Source organism: Crinia signifera, chromosome 5 (assembly GCF_055691185.1).
Source record: "Crinia signifera chromosome 5, ASM5569118v1, whole genome shotgun sequence".
NCBI classification, from domain to species: Eukaryota; Metazoa; Chordata; class Amphibia; order Anura; family Myobatrachidae; genus Crinia; species Crinia signifera.
The window spans coordinates 228,118,586-228,142,336 of record NC_139221.1 but is presented as its reverse complement, the minus strand read 5'-3'; the positions used below and the strand labels follow the sequence as shown (position 1 = coordinate 228,142,336).

The 23,751-nt window shown below is 43.4% G+C and overlaps 1 protein-coding gene across 2 annotated transcripts in view; it reads left to right on the top strand.

Annotated features, from left to right (window-relative positions):
* The window catches only part of NEK11 (NIMA related kinase 11), a 270,045-nt gene that overhangs the window by 57,318 nt on the left and 188,976 nt on the right, over positions 1–23,751 (top strand). For both annotated transcript variants that reach the window (XR_014475030.1, XM_083188604.1), the window contains exon 4: positions 19,888–20,006. Coding sequence is in view for 1 of the 2 variants with exons in the window: in XM_083188604.1 (XP_083044730.1) it covers positions 19,888–20,006 (119 nt within the window). In the remaining variant the exon portion in view is untranslated. The remainder of the gene's footprint in view (positions 1–19,887; positions 20,007–23,751) is intronic.

The following is a 23,751-nucleotide window of genomic DNA, read 5'->3' as shown; positions in this document are numbered from 1 at the left end:
GCCCCTGGTAGAGTGACAGACCTGGTGGCTAGTGGAGAAGAGATCCCGTAGCTGCTGATGTCCCTGGGCTCTGATAGACCAGCAAAGATGGCAACGGCCACAGCTGCAGCTTCCAGGTGGCTGGCGGAAGAGAGAAACCAGTGGCTGATGGACGAGGGATACTGGGACCCGCCGACATACCCGAGAGATTAAGTGAAGATGGCAGCCGGCCACGGGTGTAGCTTCCAGGCTGCGCGCTACACTGAAGACGCTGGGAGCCGCTGACAGAGAGGGAGACGGCTGCAGTGAACCCTCCTGCAGTTGAAGACAGCGGTGGATGTCGGGGAGAAGTGCCGCTGAAGATGCCGGGACCCGCTGGAGGATGGGAGCAATCCGCGGAGGGGCCTCTCAGACAGCCATCTATTGAGCCTAGGTAAGCACCCTGTGTGCGGCTACCCCACCTCTCACTCCCACCCTTTCTCCCTATCTCCCTATAATAGGTGCGTGCGTGGGGGGGGGGGCGCAAATAATGGGGTGCCTAGGGGAGGCCAGTCACTTAAATCCGTCCCTGAGTCTAACAGGAAGTAGCTGTTTCTGTGCTGGCTGTGTGTATCAAGACACTGGGGCAGATGTTTTTAAGCCTGGTGATGCGATAAAGTGGAAGGTGATGATTTATAAGCCAATCAGCTCTTAGTTGTCATTATTCAAGCCCAGCCTGTAACTTGACAGTTAGGAACTGATTAGCTGGCTCATCACTTTCCACTTTATCACCACTTTATCGCTTCACCAGGTTAATACATTTGCCCTGTGGCTGTTTCTAATGGGATTGTGATGGTCATGCCTCGTGACTCCTGAGTTTATATTTGGACCCAATTCGGATGGATCACTTATGGATTCATGGGCTGATGCAGGTCCATGTGCTAATGATAACATTTGAACCACGGACACAAAAAATCAGTGGGCAGTGTGACCGCCCAATGACTGAAGCAACAGACCCTTATTTAGTACACTTATTTAGGAGAAGTGTTTGGACAATTAGTAGGCACACCATTATGGTTTTATAGTGTTACACCCATATTCATAGTTTATCTGACTCTTGTGAACAGAAAAAGCATCACAGTGACTTTTGTTAAGAATTATGCCTGTCATTTGCCATTAGAGGGTTAATAATAGTACAAAATAATACCATCTACAAAATAGCAATCTATAGCAACAAATCAGCAAAGATCTTTCAAAGATCTAGTGAATTTTAAGGGATCCATACAAAAGTAATCCCCCCACTCATCTGATCCCCCCACTCACCAGCACTGTGTTCAACCAACCGGATGCGCTGGGATTGGAAGAGCAAGATTTATACACCTGTTTTATATCCACGATTTCCCGGTATGACCATCAGGGGATCGGAGGATTTCCCCAATACACCGCTTGTGTATGGGCACCATTAGACAAATAAAAGATTGGTTGCTGTAAGAACCACACACATTACACTTTTTTTGTAGTAAATAAATATTCCTCTGTCATTTTTGCTTTAGGACTTTGCTTTGAAATGAAAACACAATATCATCCAGAAAAAAATCTAGTTCATTATGCAATGCCAGCCAGCCAGCCTGCAATAATTCATTTGTTGACCTTGAAGATACAGTATTTTAGAGAATAGAGTAGACAGAATGTACTGAGAACTTTTGTGATCTGAAGGATTGTGGGTGATCCTTTATCAAATTAATTTATGAATATAAATGTATAAATATATGGGGTTAATTAATTATATATCTAGGCTAAAGTACACAAATCTAAATCTGTCAGATGAATTAGCTGGGTGTTTGAACATACCTTAAACCAATCTATATAATGATTCAGGATATCGGTCATGTCTTGTGCCCCCGTTTCAGGCTTTCAAAATTGTAGCTCCCACTGCTGGCAAGATATGTCAGGTAAAGGGGGGGGGGGGGGGGGGAGTGTAAAGGCCCCATCGACTAATGCGATATGGCAACTCTCTGATTTCTGAGCTTCCGGAATGAGGGATCTGGTGAAAAGTGTCCATATTTCATGCATTTTCCTTCAACTCCAATCTGAGGAGCTTTGATTTGCTCCTTGGATCAGAGTCATAGATCGTCATGGCTGCCATGAAAATGTATCATATTCCATAGCCATGACTGGGATCATGTACATCGTATGCAAAACGACCGCATACGATGTATTGTATGCGGTCCAGCCGCCCGGGAGCTGCTGAGTGAGTTGGTGGGGTATTACAAGAGAGGTGTTGTATGTGTTTCCTCACGGCCTCCAGCCCGCACACCAGGTGAAGGGTGTTGCAGAAGACCTGCAGCGCTGGCTCCACTGGCTGCCCCCCACCTTCCCAGACCTCACTGCGCATGGCACAGCGTGGGGCCATTAAACAGCGCCCATTCCTGCCCACCCATCCTCCTGACTGGAACTGCCAGGTCGAGCAGGAGCCACCCACAGCCAGTGTTCCTTCTAGAAGGAAGGAAGAAAATTTACAAGGCAGCTGAATCTAGATTGGTGAGAAAACAAGAGAAAAATATATTAATGAAATAGTAAATAAATGTGATCAATTTGACTTACTGCAAATAGCAAGCTATATGGCAAGCAGTGTCAATAGCGCCCTATCTGAGTTTGCAACGCCCTCCCCCCCCCCTCGCTGTTTATACCTCGCCTGCTCCTTTAGACAAAGTGGAAACAGCGAATGTGGCTATCAAATCTGCGAAGCTTGCCTCTAAATGCAGCGAGCTACCTGCATTTGCGGCAAACCTCGCCATTCTGGGGAATTCTCTGACAGTGTGGATTTCCTGGAACATAGAATACAGTGAGCGGCCGGCGAGGGGGCTGGACGGTGGAGATGGCTTTCCCTCGTTAAAAAAGTAATCCTCGCCGTACAACCCCCCCTCGCTGCCGCTCGCTCCCACATTGAAAACCGCCCACTGAGTGAGAGAGGGCCAAGGGAGAAATGTATTTTAACAATTATTGCTTGATGCATTAAAGGCTTCATTGGTTGGTACTGTAAAGCTCCATTTACATTTGCCAATCCCTGTTGACCCCAATATTGGTTGTGGGTGGGCAGAATCAGCAAGTGCATGCACACTTGCCAATGTCAGGGGCGATGGTTGGTGGAAGCAATGAGGACTTCCTTGTCCAAACATATGAGTGCCAACCAACACTGCACACTCTAATATAATTTAGTTTGCATTGATTATTTATTTAGTTACAGTTTCTTATATAGCGCAGGATATTCTGTTGCGCTTTACAATTGGAAACAACAGTTATAAAACAAACTGGGTAGTAACTAACCGACATGGAGGTAGGAGGGTACAGCTCCCAATCTTACAATCTGATGCCCAGTAGGTGGTGATAGACACACCCAGTAGGTGATGATAGACACACCCAGTAGGTAATGATAGACACACTCAGTAGGCAGCTGTAGACACACTCCTTTCAATTGTGCAACCACTAATAAAATGACCTGCTCATGCCTATGTCAACCATGGGTTTTGTGCAATGATGGAATTATTACTAATTGCAAACATTTTCTGTCATTTCACATATTTGTGAATGCCCGTTCTCTTTGCAGTGCTGACTGTGAAAGGGAATCCCATGACAATTGTTAATAAGATACTTTGCAGTTTACTCTTGGTAACTTTTGTGATGATGTGGTAGAAAGAAAACAGTTTATTAATAATATGTTTTATCTCCTCAATCTTACTCTACGCTATACAGTAGTTGTATTAATTCAGTTTAAAATAGGTGTGGTTAGATCTCAGCCAATCAGCGTCCGGCCAGTGTTTTAAGTTCAGCAGCGCTTCCTGCACTGCCGCTGGACGAATAGCGGTACTCACTCAGTTCCCATCCGCCACACAGACAAGCTGACTAGCGTGCCGCAGGGAACCCGCTGCCCGCCACACGCTGCAGGGACCCCAATGCCCACCCCGCTGCCCGCCCCCATCAGCTCCCCAGGGATATACATGCAATAATTTGAATGCGATTTATTGCATGTATAATTTGGCACATCAAGTGCCAAATCGTTAACAGCCTCCCGGGGAGCTGTCGGGAGTCTTTCAAGGGTGAACTTGTTCTAAGGACAAGTCAGACCCAGTGTATGGGGGCCTTAACAACAGTTCCCTTTCCTAATCAGAACTGGTCAGCCTGATCTGCTGTTTATATTTACTGTTGTAATAACTGCAGAAACTGAGAACTATGTAATGTTTGCATAGATGCTTCTTGTGATGAATGTTTAGCCTATTTTCCATGAACTTTACACACATTTTACAATTTATTATATTGATAGCAAGTGTTAAGAGACAAGTAATTGATCATAAAACATTGCATTTACATTTTAAAATGCAATAGATGTAGGTGGGGAGGGGGCAAGAACATAAAAGGCATTCCTCCTGTAAATTTGGTGGGCTTTTCAAGTGTCATTTATTGCTAAAAAGCACACTTGGGTCTATTAGATGTGATCATACCATCAATGCCATATTTCAACCAAAAGGTAGAAGAAAACTGATAATCTTTACATATCATCTTAATATTTATTGTATGCTTTTGAACAAAGCAATCAATGTGGACATCGTTATTAAATCTACTACCGTAGCTTATTTATGGAATAATGCCATTTACATGTTTTGCTGCTGAAGATATATGGTACTGTAAACTTGTTTAAGCAAACCTTCCTAAGCACAGCAGGATTTATTAGACCGTTTTTTTTGGAATGTATATTCCACTAGCGCGCATAAAAATTCATTTAATTGGAGTTTCTCTGTTACATATTTTTGGTACTCATTTCTTGTATTTCAAATATATTATGTACAGCATTAAGCATTGCTAATAAAAGCCAGCCATATTGTATATTATTGGGCAGTATTTAATGTTGCTGGCGAGCTGTGACAGTGAACAGTGCTGCCTGCTCGCTGTCACAGCTCGCAGGGTCAGAATTCAACTGACCCCCCTGCATACACCGATTACCCCTCGCTCCGTTTTTGGAGCGAGGGGGGTACAGCGTATGCGGTCGCAAAAACAGCGAGACTTGCGGCTAAATGCAGCGGGCTCCCTGCATTAGCCACGAGCCTCCCTGTTTGGGGGAATCCTCACAGTCTTCCGACAGCAAGGATTCCCCCCGGAACGTTGAATAGAATGAGCGGCTGGTGCGGGGGTTAAACAGCGAGGATCACTTGCTTTCAACTCGAAAGCCGCCCAGTGTGTACGGGTCAGCGATGAGTGGTGAGAGCTGATGCACGCTCCGCCATTACCACTGGCCCAGCCACTCATCTGCCTGTATTACCAGCAGATGAGCGACACGGTGGACAGCTTTCCACAGTTGTTTGACAATAAATGGATTCACCCATCCACTAACTTCGAGTGAAAGAAAAGTTTGTGAGTTACCATTCATATTCTCTGACAAATGGCCAGAAAATCACAAATTGTGCTAGGGTAAGTAACCTTCTGAGCACAACTGTATCTACCTCTTGCTGTAAAAGATGCAGATATCAGACTAGTAGCATCTATCCATGGACCTTTGCCATACATAATTGGGAGGAACAACATTAACAAACTTTTATGTGACAAGATTATATACTGAGGTCAATAGAGCTGTAACAGATCACCCCCAGAAATAATGTGTTTTTTTTTAAATAAATAAATAACATAAATTTAAAATAAAATAAAAAAACTTGTAATAGCCAAGTTGGTTTTGCTGTGTAAATGATTCTGTCCGGACTTTCACGAAATCCCGCACTTCCTTCCTCTCATAGGCTTTTACTTAGCCCTTCATCTTGTTGAGCAGGATCTCAAAAATGTATAGATGATGACATGAGAGCAAAGATTTCTGTAAAAATCATCTGCAATTTTGTAAAGGCGTATTCTATCTGTGGCCCTCATTCAGTAATGATCGCACATGATAAGCTGCTCTCAGTAACTGTGCGATCCTTAGAAATGCCTAAGCAGAAGCAGGTGTATATTACCTCCTGCCTGCATTTGCAATCAAATCAAACTGCGATGGGATGGCATTTTAAGATGAACCATGGTCGCGATTCCCCTCTGCAACTTCTACAACCATGATCACCAATATCATTATTTTATTGAGCAGTGATGAGCACATTTTTAAGTGAAGCAATATATTAAATAAATAAATACACAAGAAAAGTAGGGGTAAATGTACTAAGATGGGATGTTGTTCACAGCTACCAATCAGATTTTACTTCTTATACAGATGGAGCGCCCGTCATTGTTGCAGGGGCTGGTGGTAGATTCGCCAGCCTCCCCAAGCCGCCAGAAGGGGACGCGCGTGAGTGTCCCCTTACTACGGAGCGCCCTGCCGTTCCCCATCGCTTCGCCGCCCGATCCCACCTTCCCGCTCCCCCCCCCTAACCCTGCCCATCTCCCTGAAGCGGAGATGGGCAGGATTTGCATCCTCCGCTGCCAGGAAACTGGGATGCTTGCACGTCCCAATCAGATGGAGTGACGGATCGCCAGCGGGGGGGCGTTTTGGTGAGTACCAACGCTGGCTGAGAGGCGCTCCATCTGTATATTTAGCACCTTCTAGAAAATAATAGATTGATCTGATTGGTTGCCATGGGCAACATTCCATCTTCAATCGAACTGCCATCTTAGTAAGGGGTTATTCAGTCTGGTGCACTAACAAAGCTCCATACTAATAATAGAGATTCCTTGATGTAGTGGTGATCTTGATAGACGACAATACAAAGGTGATTTGATTGTTTATTTCATTGCCAAACTAGCAATTATATAAACAAGGATAATTATGTCGCTAAGTCAGGACCAGGCTCAGGACTTGCTCGTTGAAATAATTATCATGATATTTGGTACTGTTAAACATTTTAAATTAAAGACTTCTGACATTCCTCAACATATTGTCGGTGAGTAAAATGGTAGCACATGTTGCATCTGTGATGTACTTGTGAATACAGTATATTGCCCTACTTGAGATTGGCAAATCCTTTATAAAATGATGCCTGTATTATAGTTAGCCATGGCTCACACACTCACTAAAAGCGAGAAGGCTATTCTGCATCATTGCATCAAATTACTTGATTTTACATAATTTAGTTATGGATTGGAGTGAATCTATTATATCCGTGACATATTTCACTGAAATGTTATGTAAACTCTAATTTCCATGCATATAAAGTTAATTAAACTCTGTGCATGTCTATTAGTCTACTGTATAATTTAGTGAAAATAACATTTGAGCAGAAAGCTTGGCAAATTTTAACCCCATGTAATTGAATATTTCATGGTTAAATATTTATACAGTATTTATAGTAAGTGGAGTCTGGTGACCCACTTGATCTGAATGCAGTGGTTAAGGAAGTATGTCTTCACTCTTTTTATATATATATATATATATATATATATATATATATATATGGTACTCTTTACCTAGAACGGCGCCCATCGCGGTGATCGCGGCATCGCGGGCAGTACATAAACGGCCGCGACGCGATGCCCGCGATCACCGCGATTTTCCCATAGGGAACAATGTTAAAAAGCCTGATTGACCGCGATTTTGCATTCAATGCCTCAATGCCCGCGATTTTCCCATAGGAATCAATGTTAAATGGGCTACAGAGCCCAAATAGGCACAATTAACCCTTAAATGTCCCCCCAATTTTTGTACGCCACCCCACGATCCACGGCAACCCGAAGCGTGGCGAGCGCAGCGAGCCCGCGAGGGGCGGCGGTACGCGTCCTCCGACCTTTTCATGCCCTACTATCCACGTCGGCGTGGAGTTGAGAATAGAATAGTGTGGCGAGCGTAGCGAGCCACCGAGCCCGAAGCGTGGCGAGCGCAGCGAGCCCCGCGAGGGGACGCGGATACCTTCACAGGTAAACGCGTCCCCTCGCGGGCTTCACAGGTGTCCGCTTTTCGCCACGGATACCTGTGAAGCCCGCGAGGGGACGCGTATAACTGTGAAGGTATCCGCGTCCCCTCGCGGGGCTCGCTGCGCTCGCCACGCTTCGGGCTCGGTGGCTCGCTGCGCTCGCCACACTATTCTATTCTCAACTCCACGCCGACGTGGATAGTAGGGCATGAAAAGGTCGGAGGACGCGTACCGCCGCCCCTCGCGGGCTCGCTGCGCTCGCCACGCTTCGGGTTGGCATGGATCGTGGGGTGGCGTACAAAAATTGGGGTGACATTTAAGGGTTAATTCTGCCTATTTGGGCTCTGTAGCCCATTTAACATTGATTCCTATGTGAAAATCGCGGGCATTGAGGCATTTTAAAGTAAAATCGCGGTCAATCAGGCTTTTTAACATTGTTCCCTATGGGAAAATCGCGGTCATCGCGGGTACACGATTTTGATGTACCCGCGATTTACCCGCGATGCCCGCGATGACCGCGATTTTTTACCCCCGACGCCCGCGATTCTAATCGCGGGCGCCGTTCTAGGTAAAGAGTACCAGATATATATATATATATATATAGAGAAGAGATAATCCGGCACTCCACTAAAGAAGTGAAAAGGCAGCTTGCTCCGGTGCCTTCCCAGAACCACGCAGGTCCAACACAGGTAAATCAGGCAACAGGCGTCACTCGGAGTCTTGAAGTAAATAAAGGACGAGCACTGGGCTCGAAACACTGGTGTAGGTCACCTGATATGCAATAAAGCACTTTATTTACTTCAAGACTCCGAGTGACGCCTGTTGCCTGATTTACCTATATATATATATATATATATATATATATATATATATATATATAGACTACATGTTGTCTTGAGTCCTGTTGTAGTGCGCTATATAAATAAAACTTGTCTGAACAGCATGTTCTCCTTAGAACAGATAGTTAAAGTATCTTATGGGATATATTCAATTAGAGTCGGAAACTGACGTTTGTAGAAAAACTTCAGTTTCTGACTTTTTGTAGTTTAATCCATGATTGGACCTATTCAATATAATTTTATTAGTTACCAATCAGCGTGATTTTGTCGAAAACGGGTCCACATTCGACAGGTTTTGACACGTTTCCGACAATCTCAATCCAACTTTAAAAAAGGTTGGATTGAGGAGGTAAGGCAGGGAGGACGGAGCCGGGTGAGCAGCTGTCTCTGCGGAGTGTTGGAAATGAAAGCTTGACTGAAGGCGGTCAATAAGTTTGTGAGTCAGAATAGTTTTTTTTTTTCATAGCATTTCATCTTGGTTCTTATCAATCTTGTTCAAAGAGTAGGAAACAAGCTCTTGCAAATTGGTGATAGATAGATCAATCAATCCTACAGAGATTTAAATAATCTCTAAATTTGGTATAGGGTTATGTTGCCTATGCTCTGAATGTGTTTGGAGAAATATATGTATGCACTTGCCTGTGCCGTAGTGGGTACGCATGGTTCGATTCTGTTTTCGATTTGATTTGCCTATTTGACCTGTTCTTTTTTTTACTCCTTTTTGATTTTCACTATTTCCAATTCGATTTACTATTCGATGTGCATTCAAATAGCACTATTCAATTTCCTATTCAATTTCAATTTGATCTCACAGTGTTCCTGATCCTTCAGGTAGGAGATTGAAATCGAATCTTGATTGAATCGAATGGCAATGCACACATTCGATTTGAACTATCTACTATTAAATTTCCACTATATAGCCTTGCATGACAAGACTTTTTTCTATTTGATTTCCACAACATGAGAGCATGCGTTGGGATCAGATCTGTAACTAATAAAAGCATTTGATTTCTATTCAATCTTGTTTCTCACACCGCGTGTACCCTCTATTAGAGTTGTTATATTAATGAACATGTGTACTTCTGGCCTAAACAATCAAATCGTTTTTTTATTGGATCCTGCTCTAAATTACTAGACATGCTGTATATTGTAAATTTATGTCCTATATACACATTTTTGTTAATACCATGCTTGGATTGTCAGCAACTGCTTCATGTGCAAAACAATAACAAGAATTGATTTTTCCAAAATTAAATCCTGTTTTTCCTTTAGCACTCAAGAGCCATTTATCATAATTAGGCATGATTTATGAACAGCAAGGTTTTGATGTGACAGGATACAGTAACATTCATCTCAAAGCTGGCATGCTTCTTTGCAGAGGTTGTTGTTCTTAAAAAAAAAGTATTCAAAACACTTTCTTAGTTATGTAAAGCAACTAATTGTGTGTACACATGGTGAGATTCCTTTGTTATTTGACTAATGGTATGTACACATGGTGAGATTCCTTTGCTATTTGACTAATGGTATGTACACATGGTGCAATTTAGCTTTCGATTTTGACTATACAGTCAAAATCTAAACAGTATTGCATAGACATCGAATGGAGATAGAACAGGCTTGCCTACCCTCCCGGAATGGCTGGGAGCCTCCAGGAAATCGGGTACTTCTCCCAGCCCCCCGGGAAGGTGGTCAAGTCTCCCGCTTTCTGGAGATAGCCCCTGCTCCCCCCTTTCCCACTGGTGTAATTACCTGAAATCGCGCGTCCCTTCGGAGAGGGGACGGGGCAAAAATGACCCGATCGCGTCATTTTGCATCATTTAAGCCCCGCCCCATCTCCGCGACCCCCAAATCACAGAGTTTTTCGGAATTGGGGGCGGGGCCAAGTGAAGTCAGACTTGCTCCTGCCCCCCTGACGTGTTGCTTCTCCGGGCTTCTCCCGGACAGGTGAAATTAAAAGTAGGCAAGTATGAGATAGAACATGTTTTGAAACTTTCTATCCCGATTCGATGCCGATGCACACTCCCATTCAGCTAAAATCAAAAAGACTATATAGTGCAGATTGTGCAGATTGAATGTAGATAGAATGAATTCTATGTAAATAGCACGAGTTAGCAAAAATTGCATAGGAAGGAGGAACATGTGAATTTGTGGGAGAAGATTCCACTGGTGAATGCTCCTAGGTTGTCAAAATCCACAGCTTTACCTGTGCAAGGGGGTGTTGCATTCAAAGACCCCGATGATAAAAAGATTGAGGGATTGATTTACTCTGCGCCCGGTTATTGCATCAGCCTGGGTCTCCAAGGCTATGATTGTTTGGAATGATACCTTGTGTTCTCAGCTTCAAACTGATACAGAGGCTTTTGCTTTAGCAGAGAAGTTAAAGTGTACAGCTGTATATGTTTGTGAGGCTGGCAAAGAGGGTGTTAAAATTTCATCAAGGGTGTCCGCCACTTCTGTGACAGCCAGGAGAGCTCCATGACTTAAAGCTTGGGAAGCTGATAGTGAGTCCAAGAAGGCATTGGATGCACTGGTTTTAAGGGAGAGCGTATTTTTTGCTCAGAACTTGAATCCCTTATCAAACAGACCACAGGGGGGAAGAGTACATTTCTTCCCACTATGGCTACTAAGCAGGGAGCTCTTAGGTTTGGAGCCTTCCGTTCATCCTTTCATTCCTCCCTTCGGGGGGGGGGGGGGGGGGGGGTGCGTCAATAGAGGACAACCTGGTAGGGGAAGATTTCCCTCTGGCAAAGGTAGGGCCCCTAGGTCCCATTTTGGCACCTTTGCAAAGCAATAGTCGTCCAAATGAAGGCTCCCCATTCTGGGAACAATGTTGTTTCCCAAGATTACAGTATCAATCTCAGGGGAGTTACTCCAAAAAGATTTCTTCCAACACCCTTGCCACGGGAAGCTTGTTTGAGGAAAGTCCTTTTGGGGGCAGCAACATCTTTTCTAAAGAAAGGGTGTGGGGCTCCAGGTGCCTCAGGAGGAAAGGAAGGGATTTTACTTCATTCTTTTCTTGGTTCCCAAACCAGACCGATCTTTCAAACATCAGGTTGGAATCTCTAAGGTCGGTTCTCTTAATTATGAAACTTGGAGAATCCCTATCATCCGTGGACATTCAGGATGCTTATCTGTACGTGCCTATTTGCGCATAACATCGGTTTATGCTGTATTTCCTAATAGGCGATCTCCATCTACAGCACCGAGGGTGTTCACAAAGGTGATGATGGCGGCTCAAAGGAGTTGTGAATGTCCCTCTTGTTCAAGGCGGAGTCAGCAGAGAAGTGCAAGAACATCTCTCGGTTGCAACTCATTTCTTGCAAAGTCATGGGTCCCACTCTGAGACTACAGTTTTTGGGAGTAATTCTGGACACACACCTGCATCGTGTTTTCCTTCTGGAGATGAAGGCCTGTTAGTGCTGCCCATTCTTCGGTCACCCAGTCTTTCGGTATAGCAGTGTCTAAAACTGCTGGGTAAGATGGTAGCGACTTCCGAGATCTTTCAGTACGCAAGGTTCCATGCAAGGCCTTTCCAATGGTACATACTTTCCAGCTGGTCCGGGAATCCGAAGTCCATGAATCAGGAAACCGTTCTTCTGTCTCAGGGGACTTGGTTGATTGTCACAACCGATGCCAGTCTCAGAGGCTGGGGAGCAGTGACCCTGAACCTAAGGTTGCAGGGTCTGTGGTCCAGTGCGGAGTCATCCTTGCAGATCAATATTCTGGAGCTGCGGGTGGTCTGGAAGACTCTTCTGTAGGTGGAGGAATTTCTGAAGGGGTCTCCCATTCGAATTCAGTCGGACAATACCACGGCTGTGGCATATCTCAACCACCAGGGAGGCACTCGCTGCAGGTCGGTGATGCTAGAAGTCTCTCAGATTTTATGGTGGCCAGAAGCAAATTTTCCGGCTTTATCGGCTGTATTCATTCCGGGGATCCGGAATGTGGAAGCGGACTTCCTCAGCAGAGCAGATCTGCTGGAAGGAAAATGGGCGTTTCATCCGGAGGTGTTCCAGGACATTGTTTCCCTTTGGGGGCTCCCAGAGGTGGACTTGATGGCGTCCAGACAGAATCGTCAGGTGTCCAAGTGCAGTGGATTCCATGGTGTTTCAGCCTCGTATATGTCTTTCACCATTTCCCATGTTGGCTCGGGTCCTCAAGAGGTCATTCTAATAACTCCGGATTGGTATTCTGACATACAGAGCTTATTGACCGCATCATGGCGCATTCCGCTTTTACCAGACCTTCTCAAGCAAGGTCTTTTTCTGCATCAGGACCTAGCTCATCTCAATTTGACGGCCTGACATTTGAAACCTCCCTCTTAAAGAAGAAAGGTTTCTCTGAGGCAGTTATCCGAACTATGATTAGTGCACAGATACCGGTTTCTGGAAGACATACATGGTGTGTGAGACAGGAAGTTCACACTTCTAGATTTAAGGTTTCTAGACTTCTGTAATTTCCCCAGGATGGATTTTTCACTGGATTAAGCCTACAATCCTTGAAGGTGCAGTTGTCAGCTTTGTCCATTTTTCTTCAAAAGAAAGTGGCTTTGTGTGTTGGCAGTACTGCAGAACCCACCGTTGAACCATTAAGGTCAGCTGACCTTAAGTTTCTGACCTGAACACTTGCGTTTCTATTGGCTATTGCTTCGGCTAGACGTGTGTCGAAATTAGGGGCCTTGTCTTGCAAGTCTCCTTTTCTGGTGTTTCATGAAGATAGGGCTGTTTTGAGAACAGTCCCAACATTTTTGCCTAAGTGGTGTCCACTTTTCATTTAAACCAGGACATTGTGCTCCCGGGGTTTTGTCCTCCAGAGGTTAGAAATAGGGACAAACTAGAGAATTTGGATGTTGTTCGCGCGCTGTGCATTTATGTGGACAGAGTGAAGGAGTTTTGTAAAACTGACTTGTTATTAGTACTGTTTGACATACATAAGAGAAGGTGGCAAGCTTCTAAGCAGACCATTGCTAGGGGGTTAAGGTCGGTTATCACCTTTGCTCATACCTCCAGGTCGGTTGCTTCCTCTTGGGCTGCACATTATGGGGCTACTGCGGAGCAAGTATGCAGGGCTGCCACTTGGTCCTTTGTTCCACTTTCACCAAATTCTACAGGTTTCATGAGTTCATGTCGGAGGATACTTTATTTGGGTGAGCAGTGATGAGAACTGTGGGCCTGAGAGTCCCCTCCCAAAGGACCAGCTCTTGAACGTCCCATGGTTGAGCTGTGTCACCAGGATGGATGAAAGAGAAAAGATTTTTGTAAAAACACCATTCAAATCCCTTTCTCTGAATCCATCCCGGTGACACAGCGATCCCTCCCTTGCGCTCAGTATGTTATACCGTTTCATGTGTTGTCATGTTATATGGTTATTATGTGATTGTGCATATTAATATGTTCAGGCGTTGTACTGAGTAATGTATCCTAGTGTGCTCTGGAAGTTGAACTGAGGAATGCTGGGATGCAGAAGGTAGGAGCCTGCCTCTCAAAGACTTAGCATAGGTGCTTAGCTCCTGCAGACCCTCCTACATCCCATAGTTTTGTTATGGTTCCTTTAAATTGGTTCATTTTAGAAAGTACTACAGGTTGAGTATCCCTTATCCAAATATCTGTTATCCATATTTTTCCAAAAAACATAGTCTACAAAATGTACTTTTATTTATTTTTTGCTAAAAACTTCCTGGCTACATCTGTAACTGACACTACTGGGGAAATAACATGTAACTGGCACTAAATATGTGCAAGAAAATGATTGCTTGGCATTCAAATTCAGTGCATGAGATTGTACAGAACCTATGTTTCATGTTTTAAAACCTTGTTTCATGCACAAATAAGTTATATTTGTGTATATTTCAAGTGTTTGAGGAGCTTATACAACATAAATGCTAGATACCTCAAGATACATCATTCAAATATAAAAATATTCCAAAACACAGAATAATTCGCTATCCAAAATCCTTTTGGTCGCGAGCATTTTAGATAAGGGATACTCAACCTGTAATACATAGGGGTATATTCAATGCCACCTGGCGAGCAGTGCTGATTGCTTGCCATCAGAGCTCGCGGGTCAGTATTCCACTGAACCCCCTGCACCCACTGTTTGCACCTTGCTGGGTTTTTACAGCAAGGTGGAGATGGCGTGTGTGGCCGCCAAAAGGGTGAAGTTCGTGGCTAAATGCAGCAGGCTCCCTGCACTAGCTGCGAACCTTGCCGTTCGGGGGAATCCTCCCCGTCTTCTGACAACAAGGATTCCCCTGGAACGTTGAATAGGGCGAGCGGCCGGCGCAGGGATTAAATGACGAGGATAGCTTGTTTTCTACGTTCCTCAAAACAAGTCACCCTCGCCGTTTAACCCCCTCGGCGGCATTGAATACTCCCCTAAGTGTACAGTAGCAAAAACCAAGTCATTAATATAGCTGAACTCCTAGTGAAACTGTCACAGGGCTGAAACACCAATATGACATTTAATATTTTAACTTCTGTACTTTGTTGCACTGTACTCAAACATACATACTGTATATGCTGTCTCTTCCCAGCTCAACACACGGCACTGAACAGCATGTATTGAGCTGGGGAGAGCGGCTGTGCTGCAGTGGCTGCCATCTCTCTCCCCACTGCCCGGCTCCCTGCAACAGGGGAGGGGAAGTGAAACCTGGGCCCCTCCAGCGGACCCAGGAAAAAAGTAACCCCCCCTCTCGGCTCCACTGTTTGTGAGGAGCCAATTTACCTAGAGTACAAGTATCTTTTTGGATTGTGGGTGGAAACAGGAGTACCTGGAGAAAACTCACACCATCACAGGGATAATGTACAAACTCCACACAGTGGGAATTGAACCCATGACCACGATGCTGTGAGGCAGTAACTAACCATTACACATCTTTATCTAGGCTGCATTTTCAATAGACTAGTGTTGGAACATTTTTCTATGCACTTGAATACAAGATTGTTGGAAATTAAGGTTGTTTCTATGTTCAATGTGTGCATTATTTTCCCATTGTTAACTGCAGCAAATTGTGAATATGGTTGTTACTATTTATTACATCATTAACTATCCTGTTGAAATATTTTGCTAGAACTTGAATATGACATGCTGAAAATGAATGTTGTTTTAATGTGTCCAATATGTTATCATTTCTAACTGCAGCATTTTATGAGTAACGTGTATTGCCATTTGAGGTATGCCTCCTGCCTTTTTATATAGCACTCTCTCGAATGATGACTCTAAACACTAATTTAAGTGCTGCACATACTTCTTGAATAGAAAAAAATTACAGAATTTCTCTGTGAATAATAAGTATTTCTCTGTGAATACCTTTTTATATAGGATCTGATACATTTTAAAACATGTTATAATGATAATAATGTGTAATGTAATGTCTACGCCTGTATTTTTTTTCTAATACTTGTGCCGCTTCTTAAAACACCTGTCCAGACCATGTAGTGGTACCATATAGCGATTCACGCTTCAGCACGATTCTCTTTCACCATTTACTGGCTAACAGAGCAACTGATGTATTACTTCCTGGCCGGAACTCCTCATTCTAGTCTTACTTTTCTTATAACACTTAATATTTACTTGGTTGCTATGTTGGTCTTTATTAGGCCCATAAATCATAATCTTTATATAATTTCCCATCCTACCCCTGCTATGTCCATTTCTGTTCTTTTCTGCCCGGGGATTGTATTCTCCATTATACACCTGACCATAGGCCTAAGAAATTTCACTTCTGGAAATTCTCAGAGAGGCTTTGGGGAAGTATTCGATATGGGATTGCGACTGTTGGAATGTCCCGACAGTAGGAATTCCGGACAATTTTTTTTTCATCCGACAGTAACTCGACAGTCGGGATTCAATGTTGGAATGTTAGAAATTCCGTGGAAAGGTGAAACCGGGCGCGGATTGTAAAAAAAAAATGGCGGTGAATTCGACAGTCCGCAACCGGTTCCAACAAAACAACCGACTTCCCTGTCGGGAAATATGGGCACATATTAAATGCCCCCCTTTATTTTTTTTGTTATCTTTGAAACTGGCTTCAGTAAGTATTGGAGGCAGTAACAAACATTGCATTGTATCACCACACACCTTGTGTTTATCTGAAAGCTCTCCTAGAGTTTATTTCGTTATGGATTATTATGATCCATACATAAGCTTTTTGTTAACTAGAAGTAGAATTTCATCAGATACGGTTGACAAAACTTAATTCAGTGTTGTTCTATCATTTATAAATCAGATGAAAGACTCAATGTTTGTCCTTTCCTGTCTACACAGCAGGTAGCTACATCTTAAAAAATCCTGCTAGAAATGATAAAACGTAGCATCTGCAACTGTCACAAGAATTATGTCAAAGTATGTGGTAAAATGATATAAGATCTTATAAATAAGTGATGAACGCAGCACTTGAATTTTTAAAACCTTTTTTTATGTTCTATTTAAATTAATGTTTTTGTGTGTGATTCTTCTGTTCACGTTCATTTGGAACACATTAGGAGACAACTGTGAATGTGCAACTATGCAGTACCAGGTCACAAATGGCTTATTCTGTGACATGAGAAAAGATTGCACATCTAGGTGTAAATTAACTAAGATGGGATTTCTATTGAAAATGGGATTTTGCATATATGAATAAGTACCCCCTCCTCTCAATTGCGTGTCCTTATATTAACGAGTAGCTGCTGGCTGGGTCTCCGGGGTTCCGCTATTGCCTGCAGAATTAATGCTGCTTCCACCTGTACCAGCACCGAGCAGATGAGTGTTGATGTCTGCGGACAGTGCAGGTAGCTTCCAGTGGATTGCTGGTTAGGCAATAGCATGAGGAGATGCTGAGTATGCTGCGGACGGAATATGAAGTGATGCAACATGATTCATCTCCACGGCAACAAGAGACTTCTTCTGCCATCTGAAGATTTCTTCCTTTTCTTTCGCCATTACTAATATTATTTTAAAGTACCCCCAAACAGTCAACCATGTACACCTAGGAGTATACATACCCCAGGTCAGAAACCACTGTTCTAGAAGATGCTAAATATAAAAGAAGTAAAATCTGATTGGTTGATATGGGCAACATCCCAACGTCAATAGAACACCAATCTTAGTAAATTTACCGGTACTTATTTCCTAGCATGGCGCCCATCGCATAGATTGTATGCCTTACTTAAGGCATACAATCAATACAATTGAAACATCCATAAAATGCATAAGATCCATGAGATCCATAAGATGCTATAAGATAAAAATCGTGAGCCCCCAATAAGTATTGTTAACGCCACCAGCACTATCAACGCCAACCCAAAGCGTGGCGAGCGCAGCGAGCCCGCGAGGGGTGGCGGTACGCGTCCTCCGACCTTTTCATACCCCCACTATCCACGTCGGCATGGAGCTGATTTTATATAGTGTGGCGAGCGCAGCGAGCCACCGAGCCCAAAGTGTGGCGAGCGCAGTGCGCCCCACGAGGGGACGCGGACTACTTCACATGTATTCCACGTCCCCACGTGGGGCTCGCCACGCTTTGGGCTCGGTGGCTCGCTGCGCTCGCCACACTATATAAAATCAACTCCACGCTGACGTGGATAGTGGGGGTATGAAAAGGTCGGAGGACGCGGGCTCGCTGCGCTAGCCACGCTTCGGGTTGGCGTCAATAGTGGGGTGGCATTAACAATGGGGGGGCCATTTCACCCATGAGGGGGGGATAGCAATTAAAATTGGGGTTTTGGGGGCTTTTTACATTGGAATAAATGTTAAATTGGGTCTCAGGGACCATTTCACATTGATTCCAATCTAAAAATCTCGTTGATTGCGTCGATTGTATAATCTCATGCATCTTATGCCGCACAAACACATAAGATGCATGCAATGCTTGAGATATCAGCCCGACACATACAATCTAGATCGTGGGCGCCGTGCTAGGACATAAGTACCAATTTACCCCCTAGTGAGGCATTCAGTTAGTGAGGTCTTATAGTCTTATTACCACAAAAAAAGTCTTGTTTTGCATGCCTCCTGAAGTGATGATGCTCATTCCCATCACTTTAAATGTCTTGCCTTTTGTACCAGCTAGGCCTGTTTAGTATGTACGTGTACACTGATGTATTTTAAATATTATACTGTAAGTGAAATTCAGTAGTACCTATCTTTTCTTATGCAGGGTGACGTAATCTAAACATGTATGGAACATAGTTTTATTGTCAACTACTGTAGTTTTCAACAGCCATGAAACCCCGCTCTGCGTCTGGGGGAAGCAGTTGAAACATCTACATGTCATAGGTCATAGAATAGGTTGAGACCAAAAGGTCAACACAGGCAAAAGGTCATCATGCAATAGGTCGACACAGGCAAAAGGTTGACCAGCCCTAGGTAGACCTTGACAAATATTTGACATGCGCTGGGTCGACATTCACAAAATGTCAACACAAGTAAAATGTTAACATGGCATCGGTCGGCACATGAAAAGACGTGAGACGTGAGTTTTTCCATACTTTTTGAATTTTTTTATACTTTGCCATCTACATGGACTACAGTTGGGAATGATAGGATATGTGCTCCACTAATAAGGGATCAATGTCAACAGGTATCCACCTTGACACCAAAAAAGTTGAAAAACCCACGTCGACCTTTTGTTTGTGTTGACCTTTTTACCCTATCCACCTAGTGCATATTGACTATTTGTATATGTCGATCTAGTGCAAGGCAAACTTTTTTCTGTATCAACCAATTGACTGGCTACCTGTAGAACTTCCAATCCACACCCATCTCTGGTTCATCCACCAAAATTAGAAGAAGCAGTGGGGCTTCATGGACGTACAGTATGGGATACAATGTTTTCAGGTAACACACTCGTGACTGTGGTCATATCCCATACATTCAAGCCAGGCAAGGGGTCAAGAGGAATTCAGTTCTTGACAATGTGTGATATTATCATAGCGCTGTCAGTATAATAAGAATACCAGCACCTTGCAGCCACTAACATAAACACACTTCCCTTGCACCGTAACAAAATATGTAACATCACAGAAGCACAAAATTAGCTGATTGTAATATTCATCATGGTTCACAAGATTTCAGTTCGGAAACTTAAAAATGTCACCATTCATGACTGTTTTATCAAAGGATTGAGACCTCTTAATCTCTCTCTCTCTCTCTCTCTCTCTCTTTCTCTCTCTCGCTCTCTGTATAATATCATATTATATTATTGTTATTAATGTTTTTTTCTGTTTGCATTTTAGGGTCGAGACCTTGATTGCAAAATACAGGAATATAGAAATAATAAAGAAGCCATTCCAGAAAGTCAAGTGACAGAATGGTTCATCCAGTTATTGCTTGGCGTCGGTTACATGCATGAGAGGTATAGTTTATTTATTTCATAGTAGGAAATGATTGTACTTTTGCTGATGACAGGAACTTCTTGTCAATACCCACTCTTTACAGCAGCCCAATATCGCAGATATCTGCTCGCTGCCCTATAGGAATGCAAGCAGATTTGTGCAAATTCAGAATTCAGCTTGCTGGACAAGGGGTGTGAAATATGGTGTTGTTGCCAGCATTTAAACAAACTCGCTCCCTTCTTCTGCAAGGGAATTCCCACCATTGAATTACAGCAAGAGTTTCAGACTAGCAGTTGAAATTAATAAGGAATTCTAAGGGTGGTATTCAATGCGGGGGATGAGCGGGTTTGTACGGCTTTTTTAGAGAGGAAAAGCCGTCAACGCCTGCTGGTCACTGTATTCTATGTTCCGGGTAAATCCTCACTGTCAGAGGGTGGTGAGGATTCCCCGGAAGGGCAAGGTCCACCGCAAATGCAGGGATCTCGCCTTGTCATTTTGACGGCCACACTTGCCGTTTCCACCTCGCCTCAGGGAGCAGGCAAGGTGGAAACGGCGAGTGAGGGGGGCCATTGAATACTCTGATGGCGAGCTATTGGCACTGCTCGCTGTATAGCTTGCCGCCACCTGCTCGCCCCCGGCATTGGATATACCCGCATAGTGTAAGCTATTTGCTGACATAGTAAAGTGTCAGCACATAAATAAAAAAAGTTACATTTTTACAATTAGTTACAATTGTCGAACACACCTTTGGGAACTAGGTGCAGATCTATATATATAATGTTTATATAAGCAACACATTGGAGTCTTGTAGCTTGTCTGACGCTAAACTTAATATACAGATGGTATTTTTAGCCAACTGAATATTAATAATGATACTGTCATTTTGTGGAGGTGCAATAACAGTGTAATTGCTGTTCTCCCTTTACACTAACTGTCCAAGTAACTACAGTATCTGTCTCAGCACTATAGACCTAAATGTGACATGTAAACATTAAACGCTCTGCAGCTAAAGCCCAGCTGTTACTTTATGCCCACAGTCAGAATTGCTGCTGTCCTCAGGATGCTGTAAGACAGCTGCAGGGGCAAACGCGGGGGTCCAGAGAGAGGGGTGGAGAGACGCATGTGGGTGAGACTGAGGTGAATCGGTATATATACTGCAAATTAAAATATATTTTTACAATATAAAACTGTAAAATATATTATACATTATCTTCATGCACATAATATTGCTTCATTTGTGATGGCTCTTTTTCCTGATTCTTTGTCTACAGCCATGTGGCCAAATGTATAAGATCTTAGATGCTTTCAGTGTTCATACCTGCTGTAATACTGATTGATGCATCTTTATATGCCACCATTGGTTACACCATCAAAGCATTCAGCAGCCTCTTAGCAGGTAGGTGTTAGGGATGCCACCACGCTGGCACTGTTGCACTAGCCCAGCAGTCCTTAAAGCCTCCTGCAGGCTAAGGCTTTGCCTATAACAGCCACTTTTCCCCAGGGGATTAGGTCCACCAGGTACTGGGGTGCTGCATGGTCTTAAGGTAGACAAGGCTGCTACAGGAGGCTGGGCAAGGCAAATACAGGACTGGAGTCAGACTGGGACACAAAAGAAAGCACGGGACCACTGCGGCAGATGGTATACACAAGCGCCACAGTAATGGAGATGGAATTACCAAGCACTGGGTACTGAACCACAATGGTGTTAAAGGTGCAGTCCCAGGCAGTGTCTAAATACAATATAGTACAGGTAGACAAGGGACAGGACTGGATTGTCGAGTAGAGCCAGCACAGGCGTGCAGATACAGGTTGGCAGTGCCAGTATAAAAAAGAGATAGCTAGGTACATCCATTTTAAATAGCGGAGTAGATGCTACTAGCAACATGGACAGACTGTGGGGCAGTTCTGGTTACAGACAGACAAATGGGGGAAACACAGGTACATAAACAGAAGCTCTTAACAGAGCCAGTATAGGCTGGAACACCCATGATCAGACACTTGCAGAGAAATAGCAAGCTAGCTAGGGTAACACAGGCTAGTCAGGATTAGATCAGAATCAGGCTCAGGGTTAGTCAGGAAGGACTGGGTATAATCTGCAGCAATATCTAGGAACAAGCAGTATAACCAGCTTAGGGCAGGCTGGGCAATATAGGTTGCAATATCCAATCAGAACAGGACAAGCCCTCTAAATGAGGAAAGTCACTTCAGGTGAGCAGCCTGACAAATAGGCCCTTATTATGGTTAACAAAAGAGACAGATGGGGCTGTGCGCATAAAAGGTTACTGTGTGAAACTGGAGAGATGAGTTAAAAGAAAAAATGTTTTAAATAAAAAAAATTACAGTGATTCATTCATCATAACAAAAGTTAATTTTATGATCCAATTATATCTTTCATTCAGGCAGCAGTCTTATACAGGTACTCTTACCACATAAAAGACACAAAACAGATATAACAAAGACTGTGCTAAAATGAAAACATATTTAATATAGAAAAAAGCATATAAATAACCAATAATAATTGACACAATTTAAAACATATACTGTTAATAAACAAGAGGAGATAATAAGGTCACTGTAGGTAATGTGATATAAATGGTAAATTGAGTATTGTTAGTTCTCCTTAAAAGATGGAAAAAGTCTCACAGGCTCTAGCCATGTATCAAGCCCAACATTACGCGAGCTCGGTTCTTAAATATCTCTCACCTACTGATAAAACTAATGCCCTAGACACGCTGCTATTAAGACCAACATCGGGAAGAAAAGCCATTTCGACCTATTATCAAATATTACATACTCCAATAGCCCTAGACACCATGCGAACAGGCATATCTACATGGTTGCAGATCTTCCCACAATACTCATTAAAGCACATGCTACGTTCATTCCATTATTCCTGGAAGACAATGCCTTCCTCTATGTACAGGGAAATGTTTTACAATATCTAACACAACGGCTATCTCTCCCCACATAGACGCTACGTCATGGGCATTTCTGAAATCGATGCATGCCCGAAGTGCGGTAGTTCGGGGGCAACATTCAAGCATTGTATGTGGGATTGCCCTTTCATATCCCGCTTTTGGAAACAAGTGCGGGGATTCTCTATGACCTACCTATTAAACAGCCTTCCTTTGACGGCGGAGTGGGCCTTGCTGGGTGTGTTCCCTCCCAATACACCAATACTACCCGACAGTAAAAAAGTAATGCTTATAATCTCGGCAGTGGCCCGCAAATGCATCCTACATCAGTGGATTCATGCGGACCCTCCAACCGTACAACTGTTTAGGGCAAAACTTTTCCATGTCTTTCATATGGAGTGGGTGGAGACATCCTTACAAAAGGAAGAACGCACAGAGAAACTTTTCCAAATATGGGAGGGCTTTATTGACTCCTTATCAAATGATTTGAAAATACAGATACATAAATGTTTTAGGTCCACACAATGGTACGAGACTAGGAATCTCTTACGGAATGCCCCGATTGACCTTCCAGCGACATAGCCGTCTCACGGTTCGGTGGCCCTTTGGATAAGAAATATTATTATTCAATGTACATTGATTCCATATTGTATTATTGGAACTCATACAACCGCATTCTGTTGATTGTAATACTATAATGCTCAATCCTTAATAAAAATATTTGGAAAAAAAAAAAAAAAGATGGAAAAAGTCATTGAAGCCATTGAGAACTTTCTAGATATTAGTTTGGTTAGTAGGTTAGGCAGCACAATGTTCCATATGTAGGAAGTTCGTATACTTGATTAGTATT